The sequence below is a fragment of the Petaurus breviceps genome, unplaced genomic scaffold, assembly GCF_028583685.1.
Source record: "Petaurus breviceps papuanus isolate PSGF00001 unplaced genomic scaffold, PetGlider_PUasm1.0 90925, whole genome shotgun sequence".
NCBI lineage: Eukaryota > Metazoa > Chordata > Mammalia > Diprotodontia > Petauridae > Petaurus > Petaurus breviceps.
Genome location: NW_027187380.1, coordinates 28,676,265 through 28,691,922, shown reverse-complemented (window position 1 = coordinate 28,691,922; position 15,658 = coordinate 28,676,265). Strand labels below are relative to the sequence as shown.

Genomic DNA, 15,658 nt, shown 5'->3' with positions numbered 1-15,658 from the left:
AGTCGTTGTATCAGGTTACCCCTAGGTATTGATGGCTTAATTTTTTTCTGACTCCTCTTAACAGTATGCAGATGGTTATAGTTTGGCTAGTTTCAATTTTATAAATTACATGAAAGTTGACAATGTCCTTTCATCTGTAAAGCTTTCAATAGATGGGATTTTGCTATGTGGTTTCCCTTTATACAAAAAACAGCTTGCAATAAACCCAATAAAGGAAGCAATGCCTTCATGTGACATAAGGTCAGAACAGAAAATTCAGTCATGAGATTTTTCTTCTTTATTTGTCTAGAAGGTCCATTTTTCTGTAGTTTCTTAGAATAACTGAAATGAAAGAAGATTAGCAAGCCACAACTGTCTGTGCTTTCTCACGTTTAGAGTTAAGCATTCATGAATACTTAATATTGGGAAAACTAAAAGTATTTTCAAAGAACTTGATATGTTGTTTTGCTGTGCCTTTGTAAATGATATGGTGTGAGACTTGGGCATAGTGGAAAGAACCCATGTTTCTAGTTTTGGCCTTGTCATAATTCTCTATACATCCTAGACCTATTTGTTTTAAATCTATCTGGACCCTATCTCTAAAAGGAAAACATTGAATTATGAGGTCCCTTCTACCTCAAATGTCTGTGCTTCTCTAGGTCTCAAAATTATTTGTGGTAGGGAGCATGAGTGTTATTCCTGTAAATAAGTGGAGGTTGAGAATAGACTATTACAATATAAAGACCCACCTAATAAAGTGAGTCTCCCCGAAAATAATAATAGTAAGTTTGAGCCACAACTCTTAAACTCTGATTTCCTTCAGAAACAAATAAGAGACCATTTGCCATCTGAATATAATTGAACTTCATTTTTTGGCATCATTTGCCCTTTTTTGGATGAGTTGTAAGAGAGAATGTTAGTGGCTTCATTTTAGAATTCTTTATCTCTATGTGTTTTTCAAGGTTTGGTGAGATAAAGGAAGGAGACACAGTGAGTGATGGTGTGACCAGGTCAGATGGCTACCTGGAGCACATCTTTAAATATGCAGCGAAAGAACTGTTTGACTTGCACATCAAGGAAATAACTTACAGAGCATTGAAGTAAGTGGAGTTTGGGTATGTATAGATATGGAATTCCCCAGAATAACATTTCCACAGAACTTGTGGCGGTAACTAACTTACTGGGAAAATAAAAATTGCTGTTTTTGAAAGACAACTGATGGGGGGCAGAGCCAAGATGGCAGCAAAGAAGCAGGAAAACTCCCTGCACTCCCCCCATAATCACCTCAATTACCTATAAAAATGACTCTAAACAAAGTGATAGAGAGAAACAAATCTCCCCCTGAAGACAGCCAGCAGGCGGACAGGAAGGGTTCATTGCAGCGTGCTGGGAGCAGAGCCCAGCCCTGCATGAGCCCTCGGTTTTAGCCTCAGGGCAGCCCAACCAGTCACAGCCAGAGGGATATTGGGAGAGTAAATCAGCAGCAGCTATGATGGTTTCCAGAATTATCAATCCATAAATGCCAAAGACAAAGTGAGAGGTCAGTATAGACTTTGGAAACAGGGGTCCAGGAGTGTGGTCCAGCCTCTGCAACCCAGGAGGGAGAAGTGGCTGAGGCATGGTTGCCACCACCAGGTGACTACTTCAGAGCTCCTGGCCTACAGATGGTAGGGGACCAAGCAGCCATTCTGAGGGGTTACCACTCTTGCTTTAACCTGCTTGTATCTGGATTGCTGTCTAGGGTGGAGGTCCTGGGGTACATGAACAGTGAGCCAGAGTGTGTGGAGTCTTCAGAGAGGGCAGCCAACTAACAGCTCCAGCAGCTGCAAAAACCCCAGCAATTTGGGACAAAGCTCTCCTCTCTGGAACCAGAGTTCTACTGTGCCAAAAAGCTCAAAAATCAAGTAACTGAGTGGCAACATGAGCAAGCAAAGGAAGCAAAGTATGCACAGCAATCCAACTGTGGATTTCTTTTTGGGGGACAAAAAGAATCAAAGCATGGAATGGCAGGAAGACAACGAAGTCAGAACTCCTACATCAAAAGCTTCCAAGAAAAATATGAATAGGTTACAGGCCGTAGAGGAGATTAAGAAGGATTTTGAAAACCAAATAAGAGAAGTGGAGGAAAAATTGGGAAGAGAAATGAGAATGATGCAAGAAAATCATGAAAAGTGAGTCAACAACCTGACTGAAGAAAATAATACCTTAAAATTAGATTAACTCGGGGGGCGGAGTCAAGATGGCAGAGTAGAAGCAGGACCTCCCCGCTGCTCTGGCTTCCACCTTACAATCCATGTAAAAAGGGGATTCTAAACAAACTTTGGAGCTGCAGAACACACAAAATGACACAGAAAAGCTAACCTCTCACTGAGGACAGCCTGGCAGGCCAGCAGGAATCAGCCAGCTCAGTGCTCTGGGAGCTGAGCCCAGCCCCCGCCGAGGCTTTAGCCCCAAGGTGGGCCTGACCAGCCACCAGCAGGAGAGACTCCAGATCAGCAGCAGCTGTGGCCATTTCCAGATTTATCAACACATAGATGCAAAGGACAAAGTGAGAAGTCAGTGCAGTCTGGACTTTGGGACCCAGTAAGTGGGAGTGCATGGCTTTTGCCCTTGGGGCGAGAAGCTGCTGAGATGCGGGCACAGCCAGCCAGCGCCACATGGCAGCTTCAGCTCCTGGCCTGCAGAGTGTAGGGGGACCAAGCACCAGTCTGAGGGGTAATCGCTTTTGCTTTAACCTTCTTGGATCTGGATTGCAGTCTAGGGTAGAGGTCCTGGGGTGTGTGTCCAGCTTGCCAGAGCGTGTGGAGACCTCACAGAGAGCACCCATCTGATACCTCCAGCAGCTGAGAAAACCCCAGCATTTGGGATGAAAACTCCCCTGTCTGGTGGCAGAGTCCTACTGTGGCAAAAAGCCCAGGGGTCAAGTGACTGAGGGGCAACATGACCAGGCAAAGGAAGCAAAGCAGACAGAAGATTCCAACATTAGACTCCTATTTGGGGGACAAAAAAGAGCAAAGCATGGAACAGGAGGAAGACAGTGAAGTCAAAATTGCTGCACCAAAAGCTTCAAAGGAAAATATGAGGTGGTTACAGGCCATAGAGGACCTTAAGAAGCAGATAAGAGAAGTGGAGGAAAAATTAGGAAGAGAAATGAGAACAATGCAAGAAAATTATGAAATGAGAGTCAACAGCCTGACTGAGGAAAATAACACCTTAAAAAATAGTTTACAGTGGAGGGGAATAGAAAGGCAAAAGGGAAGGGGTCAACCTTATTCCCATTGAATTTAATGAAATACACACTAAATAGGGTATCTCACCCTCCAGGAGTGTAGGGGGAAAGAGGAAGAGAGGGGAGATGATTGAAGGGAGGGGAGGCTGGGGGGAGGGAAGTTGGAAGCCCCCACTTTTGAAAAGGGACAGGATCAAAGTAGAAAATAGAACAAGTGGGAGGTGGGATAGGAGGGAGGGAAATATAGTCAGTCTTTTACAATATATCTACTATGTTATTGTTTTGCATTAGCCACACAGTTACAACCTATACTGAACTGCTTATCTTCCCAGTAAGGATGGGTGACAAGGGAGGAAGGGAATGAATCTGGAATTCAAAGTTTTAAAATCAAATATTCAAATATATATGTATATATATATGTGTGTATACTATTACTAATACTATTTTACATGTAATTAGGAAATAAGATATACAGGCACTGGGGAATAGATATCCACTGGAAAAGTCGAAAGGGGTATGGGAGAAAATATGGGAGAGAGCAGATTGGAGGAGGGGATATCCTGTGGGACTGCTATTTTGGGGCAGTGTGTAGGGGAAAAACGGGGAGAAAATTTGTAACTCGAAATCTGGTGGAAATGAATAATGTAAATCGGAAGTTAATAAAGCATTTGAAAAAAAATTAGATTAACTCAAATGGCAAAAGAGACTCAAAAAGCCAATGAGGAGAATGCCTTAAAAAGTTGAATTTGCCTGATGGAAAAAGAATCTCAAAAGCTCACTGAAGAAAATCATTCCTTCAGAATTAGACTGGAGCAAATGGAAGCTAGTGACTTTATGAGAAATCAAGATACTATTAAACATATCCAAACAAATGAAAAAATAGAAGGCAATGTGAAATATCTCATTGGAAAAACCACTATCCTGGAGAATAGATCCAGGAGAGATAATTTAAAAATTATTGGACTACTCGAAAGCCATGATCAAAAAAAGAACCTAGAAATCATTCTTCAAGAAATTCTCAAGGAAAATTGCCCTCATGTTTTAGAACCAGAGGGCAAAATAGATGTTGAAAGAATCCACCACCGATGGCTAGGTGGCACAATGAATAGAGCACTGGCCCTGGAGTGAGGAGGAGCTGAGTTCAAATCTGGCCTCAGACACTTGACACAATTATTAGCCATGTAACTTTGGGCAAGTCTCTTAACCCCAATTGCCCTCCAAAAAACAAAACAAAACAAAAAGTTGTTTTAATGGGCAGCTAGGTGGCACAGTGAATAGAGCACTGGCCCCAGAGTCAGGAGGACCTGAGTTCAAATCTGACCTCAGACACTTAACACACAAAAAAAGTAGCCGTGTGACCATGGGCAAGTCACTGAACCCCAATTGCCCTCCAAAAAAAAAATCCACCAATCACCTCTTGAAAAGGATCCCCCCCCCAAAAAAAAACTCCTAGGAATATTATAGCCAGGTTTCAGAGTTCCCAAATCAAGGAGAAAATATTATAAGCAGCCAAGAAGAAACAGTTTGAATATTGTGGAAATACAATCAGGATAACCCAGGACCTGGCAGCTTCTACACTGAGGGATCGAAGGGCTTGGAATATGATATGAGGATATTTGAAGGGAAAATAAATATATATGAATATATATTATATATATATACATACATATATATGTCTATATATGAGGATATATGGGCATATGAATACACATGTCAGTGTGTGTATATATGTGTACAGGTATACATAGACAGGGGGCACAGGACTAATTGAATAGGAAGGGATGATACTTAAAAGGTGAAATTGAGAGATGAGAGAGGAATATAATGAGAAGAGATGGGGAGAAACAGAATGGGGTAAATTATCTCATATAGAAGAGGTAAGGGAAAACTGTTATAATAGAGAGGAAGAACAGAAAGGAAAAGGGTATGGGTCAACCTTAGTGTCATTCAATTTGGCTTAGGGAGGGAATGACATATGCACTAAATAGGGTATCTCACCCTACAGGAGAGTAGGGGAAATCAGGATGAGAGGGGGGATAATGGAGGGGAGGGCAGGGTGGGGTGGGGGTAGTTAGAAGCACACACTTTTGCAAAGGGACAGGGTCAAAGTAGAGAATAGAACAAGTGGGGGGCAGGATAGGATGGAGGGAAATATAGTCAGTCTCTCACAGTATATCCACTATGGAAATGTTTTGCGTAGCTACATGTGTTCAACCTATATTGAATTGCCTATTATTATTTTTTACATGCAAATGGGAAATAACATATACAGACACTGGGTATAGAGATCCATCTTGCCCTACTGTAAAGTCAGAGGGGTAATGGGAGAGGATATAAGAGATAGCAGATTGGGGGAGGGGGTATATAGTGGGATCGCTGTTTTGGGGTGGTGGGTAGGGGAAAAATGGGGAGAAAAATTGTGGCTCAAAATCTTGTGGAAATGAATGATGTAAACTATAAATAAGCATAAAATTTAATTTTAAAAATGAAAAAGTTACTTAACCCCAATTGCTTTAAAAAAAAGAACTAAAAAGAAAAAATTTTTAAGTAAAAAAAAAAGACAACTGATATTGAAAGGTGAAGCCCTCAGTCACCCCAAAATCAGATTATTTTTTAGTATGAAGTCATAGTATAAAGACCCATTTCTTGTACTCCTGTAATTTGCCACAAAACTATCATTTGAGATTTTTTGCTTTGACAAGAACCATAAAATGAAATGGTGAAATCACTGGTATACTTTCCTTTCTTCTGCCTGCTATTCAAGAAGCAATTTTCCTCCAAAAACTCTAATAAAGGGTCCAGTGCTCAACCGTCCAACATGTAGATAATTTGGTCACATTTTGTGTCCAAAAACGTTTTGTTTTGTTTTTTAATAAGACATCCCATACAAACCCTCTTAGGGCCTTACTACCAGCCCACTGCTACTATTAGATTAGCTAGCCACATGTTTTGTAACTATTACATATCTCATTTAATATGCATTGTAGCTCTTTGCATTGGTATCTTATCCCTCTACTACACTAAGCCCTTGAGGGTAGACACTGTATCTCCCACAACATAGAAGTGACTCATTCTTGGTTTTAGCCTGCAGAAGGTGGCATTTGTATACTGCATATATTCGAAAAATATCTGTTGTATGCTAGCAGGCTTAAGTCAGTGACTAGTTGTCATTGTGCAAATGTGTCCCATACCATGTAAATTTCTTATGTGGCCTACTATTGGGGGGAAAATTGGGTAACCTAATGTCTCCAAATCTATTTTGTTTTATAGAAACAAAGACTTCCAGGAGATCACTCTGGAAAAAAATGGGGAAATAGTGCTACGGTTTGCTGCTGCTTATGGCTTTCGAAACATCCAGAACATGGTCCTGAAACTTAAAAAGGGCAAGTTCCCATATCACTTTGTAGAGGTTCTCGCCTGTCCTGGAGGTAAGAATGAAATAAAATAGGATAAACTCTATCTGCCTCTATAATGTGGCTAGGTCATTGCCCAGGAAACTTATACTAAAGGTTCAGCCTGTGAAGTGTAACTGTGAAATAAGGAATAGCCTCAGTTTCACAGGAGCCTGGACAATTTTTAAAATAAATTTTTATTTTATTTTACTTATTGTTTCACTGTATCCCTACTCCCACCTTCCATAGAGAGCCATCTCTTTTAACAAAGATTTTAGAAAGAGACAGGAAAAAAAAAACTAACTAGCACATCCCAAAGTCTGGACTGGCTTCTGCTGCCCCACTTATTGGGGGCCTCCCACTTTTGGTGGCAGGTGTCTTCTCATGCCTCTGCTTTTGAGGATCAAACTTGGACATTATCAATTCACAGAATTCAGTTTTGATTGTTTTGTTGTTCTTTCTATTTACATTTGGGTAGTCACTGTATGTTGTTTTTCTACTTTTTCTTCACTTTGTATCAGTTTATAGAAGTCTTTCCATGCTTCTCTGCATTCCTGTTCATCATTTTTTTTAACAGCATTACAATACATTCATGTCATTCATGTACAACAATTTTTTGGCCATTTGATAAGAGTCGACATCTCCACTTCCTTGCTACCACAATAAGTGCTTACTAATAAATATTTTTATATTTCTAAGCCCCTTGAAAATTAGTCTCCTTTCCTTAAATCTTACAAAGCAACTCCTTTAGGTTGACAGGACCAATATGTAGGAGTATTTTGCTCTATAGCAGGGGCTTTCAACCCCTGATAATTTTTTTAAAATTTTATTTTGATAACTGTATTTTAATATAATTGATTTCCTTTGTAATCTTAAGTCTTATTTTATGGGTTTAAACCATTCTTTGAAGGGGTCCATGAGCTTCACAAGACTGCCAAAGAAGTCTGTGGTACAAAAAAATGGAGCACCTCCTCTGTAGAATAGATGTATTCAAGAAGCAGTTAATCTAGAACAATCGCTTAATGTTCATTCACTTCTTTTAGTTCCTTTGATTTCTTTACCTTCTCACCAGCTATCTTCCCACCCTGGAGAAATTTCTCCTATGATACTCATTCTATTGATGTGTAACTTTATAGCTCAGGCTGCTATTTCAGGAGGGGGGGCCTAACCATGCTTACTTCACTCCCTTCTTGCTTGTTTCACTGAATTTTATTTCCTCACCAGCCACTTTGTGGATGCCCAAGTACTTTCCTTCCCATTTTGGTTCCCCTTTATGCATTGTCTTTCCCAGTTAGAACTGTTTATGTTGTTGCAGAGACTTAAAATTTTTTTTTTAGTTCCAAATTCTCATCTTCCCTCTTCCCTACCCATTGAAAAGGCAAGAAAAAACAAAACCTATTATAAATATTTATAGTCATACCAAACATTAGCCATGTTTTTTTAAAAAGGCAAGAAAAAGGAAGAGAAAGTAAATAAGTTTTAGTTTGTACTTTGAGTCCATCAGCTCTGTCTGGAGGTATATAGTGTGATTCATCATGAATCCTTTGGAATTGTGATGAATTATTATGTTGATCAGAGTTACTAAGTCTTTTAGAGTTGATTATCATTACAATATTACTGTTACTATATACACTGTTGCTCACTTAACTTAGCATCAGTTCTTACAAGTCTTGACAGTTTTTTTTTCTGAAACCATTGTCCTTCATCATTTCTTTTTGATGGATTCTTTTTAATACAATAGTATTCCATCACATTCAATTAGCTTATATACCATATGCCCAGTTGAAGGGTATCCCCTCATTTTCCAATTCTTTGCTACCATAAAAGAGCTGCTCTAAATATTTGTGTACCCATGAGTCTTTTTCTATCTTTCTTTGATCTCTTCAGAGTATAAAATCTACTAGAAGTATTACTTAGTAAAAAAGTACATAAAGATAATAGCTTTTTTTTTGTAGTTCCAAATTGCATTCCACAATAGTTGGACTAGTTTATCACTCCACCAGCAGTGCATTAGTATAACTGTTTTCCCACATTCCCTCTAGCATTTGTTATTTTAAACAATCTGATGGATATGAGGTGTCACCTCAGAATTGTTTTAACTTGCATTTCTCTGGTTATTAGTGAGCATTTTTATGTGACTTCTGAGAGTTAGGATATCTTCTTCTGATGACTGCCTATTTATAACATTTGGACATTTATTGATTGAGTAATGTTTCTTATTCTTGCAAATTTGGCTCAGTTCTCTATATATTTTAGAAATTAAATTAAACCTTGATTAGAGAAAATTCCTATGAAAAATTTCCCTATTTTCTGCTTTTCTTCTAATTTTCGCAGCATTGATTTTGTTTGTGCAAAAAAATTTTAATTTCATGTAATCAAAATTTACCCATTTACCTTTTGTGAACCTTTCTGTCTCTTGTCCCTAGATTTTACAGGTAATTTCCTCCATTGGAATTTAAGCTCCTTGAAAAAAGGGACTATTTTGTTTGTTTGTATATGTATCCTCAGCATTTAGCACAATCCTGGCAAAGGATAAACAATAAATGCTCTATCTATCCATATGTCTGTCTGTCCATCTCTCCATTCATCCATTTATTTATCCAATACACTAAAGGATGAACAGTGGCCTCTCCATATCCCTTCCTGCTACTATGTGGAATTTAACCCTTATGCCGATCTTTGGGGAAAAAAAATGTGTGGGATGTTCTTGTGCAGTTTGTAAAGCAATAACTGAAGGGACCAATTTTCCCAATTTTTTGAAACAGTCCAAATTCCAATATAAAATATTTATTTCAATTAAAATTTTATATCCCCCACAAACTCTCTAATGAACAACATTCTCCCCCTTCAAATCCATTTGTCAGTTATTAATTAAAGGAAAGACTATGTCCTTTAACTCTGACAGTATAGTATTAACATCAACATTTGTATTTGATTAGAGTTTTGTTGTCTTTCAAGGCTAACTGTATTTACGTTTTTTGGTCATTGTGTTTATTATTTTGGTTCTACTTTCTTCATTTTGCAGCTACTTCATATAATGCTTCTCATAAGACAGTAAACTTTAATCAGGGTTTTGTAAGAATATTCCATCAGGCACCTGGTTCAGGAAACCGTAACTAATGAACCTAGAGCTATGAGTGCACTTTGTGGTTTGGGGTATCTATACTCCAATTTAAAAACACCTCTAGCACCTATTTAACTTTTAAGGTGACCAGAAAGAAACTTAAGCAGCAATAGTCTGAGAATTCAGTGATATCTACTAGTGTGCTATCATTCCCAGAACACCAGGGCAAATTTTGTGACCTCTAGGTACTGCCTGTGTCTTCTTTAATATGTTGAACTACCTGCTATGCCTTTCTGACTCAGCAGTCACTTAGCATCAGGCCAGTTTAGTATAGTTTAACAACCAATTGAATAGCTATCTAGCCTGATGCCACAACTTGACAACTCAATCAATTATTGAAACTGATAGAAAGAAGGAGGAATGACCTATGTTTTGATGTGTCCCAGAAAGTGTTGGTGTCCCAGTAGAGAAACAGTTCTGGCATTCTATCTGATAGCACCTGATTTTGACTGTGATGGAGCTGTCATCTCGCTGTGGTATGAGTATTCCCTTCACCTCTGAAGATTGTAACTTCTCCATTTAAACCTTTTTATTCTTTGTAATTCTTGTATGTGTCTTTCTATAAATTCTTCAAAAAGAATTTATTCAACATACTGGAGGCCTTCTTATGTTTCTTTTAATGTTGCATAGATACCATTTTAATACTCAGACTGATTGTTATTCCTTTCTTTTATTTTTTGAACAATTACCTTGTCTTTGATGCAAAATCATAGTTGTCAGTATAAGTCAGCCTACAATCGCCATGTTCCTTTCCATTATCTTTTATAACCTTTGTTTATATAAATTGCTTTTGATAATCAATAATTTACTTTGAAGTTATCATGCAGAAAATAGAGGAGATTACCCTACTTAAACTCCAGGATTAGATCTAGGAAACTAGGAGATGGATGTTTAGGAGGTAGATTCCTGCTAATTATGATGATCTTCCTAACAATAATCGCCTCAAAGTGAAAAGGGCTGCCTTAGGAAGTAATAAGTTCCATATTACTGATAGTCTTCACATACAGACAGGAAATAATTTGCTAAAAATTTTGTAGAATAGATTTCTGCTTCAGAAAAAGGTTAAATGACCCTGAGATCCCTTCTTACACATAAGAAAATGGGATCCATGAAACTGAATATCTGTATCTATATTTATGTTAGAGTATAGGAATGAGGGGTACTACATCCTTCACCAAGCCTGGCAAGTAGTCCTTTTAAGCTGAAACAGTTTTTTTAAACAAAATAAGCTTTTACTTGACTTTAGTGTGTGTATATGTGTGTGTGTGTGTGCGTGCGTGCATATGTGCATATGTGGGCTCATGTGTCGGTTTGTGTTCTAAAGGATGCTTAAATGGCAAAGGTCAAACTCAAACTGAAGATGGAAAACCAGACAAAGCATTGCTGAGACGAATGGAAGAAGTGTATGCTGAGATCCCTGTGCAGCTTCCAGAAAGTAACACACGTGTGCAGAAACTATACCAAGAATGGCTAGATGGTACAGACTCCCCAAAGGTCCTGAAAACCCTGCACACCACTTACAGTTCTGCTGAACCCCCCACAGATAACATGGATATCAAGTGGTGACAACAAAGTTGGTAAAAAGACTTATATGTGTAAATGACATTGGAAATATTCTATGCAATCAGAAACACATTCTTTGGACTTTAATTGTGAAGAAGCTGGGTTTTTTTCCCCCTTTAATTCCAAATACCATTTTTTTCCCTAAAAAACCTATAGTCTCTTAGGTCTTCTCTTTTCTCAGTTAGCTTGGTGCTGTCCTCATAATTTGTATTTGAACAGTACCTTTTGTCAAGGAAGAATGATTTCTCTGAATTTAAAAAATATTTGTTATCCTAAGGATTATTTTAAAGATCCAAGATATAAGGACAGTGAATGGTGCTTCCTTAACCAAGACCAAAATTTAAGAAAAAATAAATTTTAAACTTGAAACTTATAATAAGTTAAAGAGAAATGACTTGAAAAAACTTCATGTAATCCTTTGAAAAATGTATCCAGGAGTTCAAAGATGAGTAGTCTAAAACAATGCCAGAAGTAAAAGGGGGTAGATTACTATCAAATGGAATAGATTTTCAGATCAAAACATGCATCATAAACAAACCATTTCAAGGCCAGGAATTCTTCTGTCATTGAAGGAAGAGGCAGGAGAGGGTACCAGATGTGAATATAGGGGCCAAAAACCTCTCTGAAGAATCAAGGGCCAGAGCAAATAAAGAGAGAATGGTAGAAGGCTTGTAGGATTGGGGACAGAGGCTAGGTGCCAGGGGTAAAGGGGATGAGGTATTGTGAGTCTTCTGAAGTCATTGTATACATGTAGTAGAAAGAGAAGAGGTAAAACTTTAGTAGAAGGCATCACTGGTCAGATGGAAAAGGAAGAAGGGTAGCTGAGCCAAGAACCCATGGTAAAAAATAATTTTGAGTGGGGTAGGTAGTAGGGGAAGGAATTGTCATAAATAGGCACATGAGGTTTGGGGATGTTCAGGCTCCTGGGACCTAAAAGCCAAGCATAGGTGATATAGAGCAGGAACATGAAAACCACCCAGAAGTAGGCAAAGCCACACAGGCTGGGAGAGAGTCCAAGGGATTGGGATCCTCCCTACCACCACATTTCACAACCTCCATTGTGGTATATAGACCCTGTGTGGTACCTTAGAGGAGGTCTAAGGAAAAGCACAATGCCAATGAATAATTCACCAAACCAGTTAGCAGAGTCAACATTGCATTTGACTATGATTGTGAAAAAGATGGGAAATGTAAAAACAATCCTATAATTTATGGAGAATAACCTTGATTTCACTATAATCCTTCAGACGCTAAGAAATGTCCTTAGGATTTCAATAGAAGACAATGGAGGTAGAATTAAACAGTACATAGAGACTTAAGGTAGATATTGACCATCTTTTAGCAGACCTGCTTCTCCAAAGTACTTGGACAAAACTTTGTCAGAATTGGACCTATAAAAATAACTAATGTTTTCTGCTTAGAAATTTTTTCCAATTTTATTTTTAAATTAAATGCTCTATAAGTCTCCCCAAAGAAATGCCTCTCAGAACCTAAGACATTTTAGGAAGCAATTGTTGAAAATAGAAAACAGCATTGGTCTGGGAGTGAGGAAACCTTGGTTCTAATTCTAACTAGTGTAACTCCCTGTGTGACCATGAGAAAATCATTTTCACCTCAGTTTATTATCTATAAAATGGTGAAATCAAACTAGTTGATCTCAGAAATCCTTTTCAATTCCACTATTTCTGATTTTTTTTCACAACCCTACTTTTTTTTAGTCCCATCTTTACCTTTCTTCCTCTCTACTGGAAGCTTCCAAATCAAAAGGGTTTTTGTTTTTTTCATGAAAGGGAAATTAATTTATCTGTTCATTCTCCGTAAACCACTTGTATAGCATAGTCTTCCTCTCATCCACTGCAAGTACTTATGGCCTTTCTTTTCCTAAATAGAAATAGGGATTTGGGGGGGGGGAGGTAGATGTAAGAGTCAGTTGCAGGAAAGTAGTCTGAAAATACACAGTTCAAAACAAACTCTGACTGGATCCAGTAAATTCTGTGAAAAAAACAAACCTATAAGTAGATGAAATTTTTTCTGAACAATCAAAATAACTTTGGTTTCAACCCTTATATTTATGGTGATCCTATAGCTCCCTCTTCCCTCCCTCCCCCCCCAGTGTAACCACAACTTAGTATAATTACATTAGATGTTAGATTAGCAGTATGTTTTATGCACCTATGTTTCTTCATAAGATAGATGATTATGTATACTGTGATATTATATATCTATAGAGAGAGACCTGTTATATGCATGGTTTTTGTTTTGTTCTTATTTTTTTTCCTCTGAAAGCGACTTTCCAAGTAATGAAACATAAGGGATAATTGTGGAGAACTAATTGAATAGTATAATTCTCCCCAGTAGTGGTTAGACCTGGAACCAGATTTAATAAACAAATCAACACCATTATTAAGTACCTGCTTTTTGCCAGGCACTTTGCTAAACTCTGAGGATACAAAAAAAGAAAAGCAAAGCAAAATCAGGTCTATGCTATTTTACCATCTTTTAAGTCCATATGCCCAAGTGATCTCTCCATGGTGCTTCTACCAATCTATAGCCTAGAAACAAGATAAAATGAACTAGCAAACAAAGAAGCTGTTTGGTCTCTCCTTAGTTGGCCTGGAATATCGAGACTTGGCACTGGGTACACATGACAACATCTTCACATTGTTCCTAATGCTATTGTTTTTACACTGAAATTAAGGAAGCTATTTTTTTCTCTTTTTTTTGAGGGGGGAAGGCAGGGCAATTGGGGTTAAGTGACTTACCCAAGGTCACATGGCAAGGAAGCTATTTTTTGTAATAAATGTCAGTGGATGAAAATAGAACTGACTTAGAATAAAACCTCTTCACAATATCTAGCACATACCCCAATTTCCTATTCCATAGAGGTGCCTGAGGCAAAGACAAGTTGTGACCCAGTGAGTTAGTTGCAGTTCTAACTGTAACTAAACTTTCCATTTTAATCTCTTGAGGGGTATGTAATGATTGCCACATATTTGATTATTAATCCTATCTTTATATGTTCCTTTACTTCTGGTTAAATAGCAGAACTCTAGGTATAAAGGAGGAAATGAAAATAGAATAATAGAGCTTTATTCCCCACATCCTTTCCTTGTCCTCTTTCCACCCCCCCCCCATGCTTTATTTTTATTCTTTTGGTTAGAATTCAAATTCTAGATGGAATTTAGTGGCTGTATATCTTATAATGTATTCTTGGTAGTGCTACTTTCAACCTATACTATGATAATCTCATAAAGAGGTAGGGTAAAGCTATTGATGAAATATCATCCTTAGAGAGAAGTGGAGATAACTTCCTACAGACTCCTCAACTTGTGTATACTTTGGTGTTTTGTAGTATATTGTACAAAAAGGCAAAATAAACTTAAGCCCATGATAGCAGACATTTCTAATAGCCTCTGTTGGGTGTTGTATTTGAGCACTGTTCTCTGAATTCTGGTGCTGTGTATTTCAAATGGATAATGGATTTGTTGTATAATAATTTAATTGTGACTGAAATCTTATTGTATCGCCTAGCCCAGGGTATGGCCCCATAAGCATCTACTACTTAACAATACCTTACATTTATAGTTATATATCCTTTCACATTCGCTATTTTAGTTGGGGCAGCAAGGTGGCACAATGGACAGGGCACTCAGGAAGACTCATCTACATGAGTTCAAGTACAGCCTCAAACACTTTCTAGCTATGTGACCCTGAGCAAGTCACTGTTTGTCTCAGTTCCTCATCTGTAAAATGAGCTGGAGAAGGAAATGGCAAGTCACTACAGTATCTTTGCCAAGAAAACCCCAAATGGGGTCACAAAGAGTCAGACATGACTGAACAACCACAACAATCTTAGTTGACTTTTTCTAGCTATGGTCAAGATGTTCGGCTTTACACCAATCTTGTGATAGAGTAGATTGCTTCCTGTGGGTAGCCTTATTTTATACTGATTAGAAAAGGACAGAACTAGGCAGAGAACTTAGAATTCCTGGTTCTAGTTAATGTCTGTCCAGTCTGACTTTATACCTTGTATCTATTTGTTAGTTATAAAGAAGGCCTTTTTATCACCTGTCTTGTTTACCAGACTTGGCCACCATAGGTTAGAACTTAATAGCTGAACCTCAGTAGTCTCTCTCTTTATAGAATATGTAAGCAGTATGTAATCACATACTTTGAGACTTTACTATGAGACTTAAAAGGTAACCCAAAAAGGTCTTGGGAAGTCTGCTGACAGATTTAGATCAACATTGTCCAGCATTCCTCTCTCCAAGTTCCACTGAATTCCAACTTTTATTATGAGACAATTTTCTGGTAACAAACTGATGATGGCAGCCAGAGGACAAGTCATATAACAGAACTGTAGGGTGGGTG

General features: G+C 38.1%; 1 protein-coding gene across 5 annotated transcripts in view; it reads left to right on the top strand.

The window, feature by feature from the left end:
- The window catches only part of NARF (nuclear prelamin A recognition factor), a 141,352-nt gene that overhangs the window by 77,723 nt on the left and 47,971 nt on the right, over window positions 1–15,658 (top strand). For 2 of the 5 annotated variants that reach the window (XM_069076661.1, XM_069076664.1), the window contains 2 exons: window positions 942–1,079; window positions 6,479–6,636. In XM_069076661.1, the coding sequence (XP_068932762.1) occupies window positions 942–1,079; window positions 6,479–6,636 (296 nt within the window). Of the gene's footprint in view, window positions 1–941; window positions 1,080–6,478; window positions 6,637–10,110; window positions 10,173–11,048; window positions 14,695–15,658 lie in introns of those variants that run through there. The other 3 variants (XM_069076662.1, XM_069076665.1, XM_069076663.1) reach the window with 3 other exon arrangements.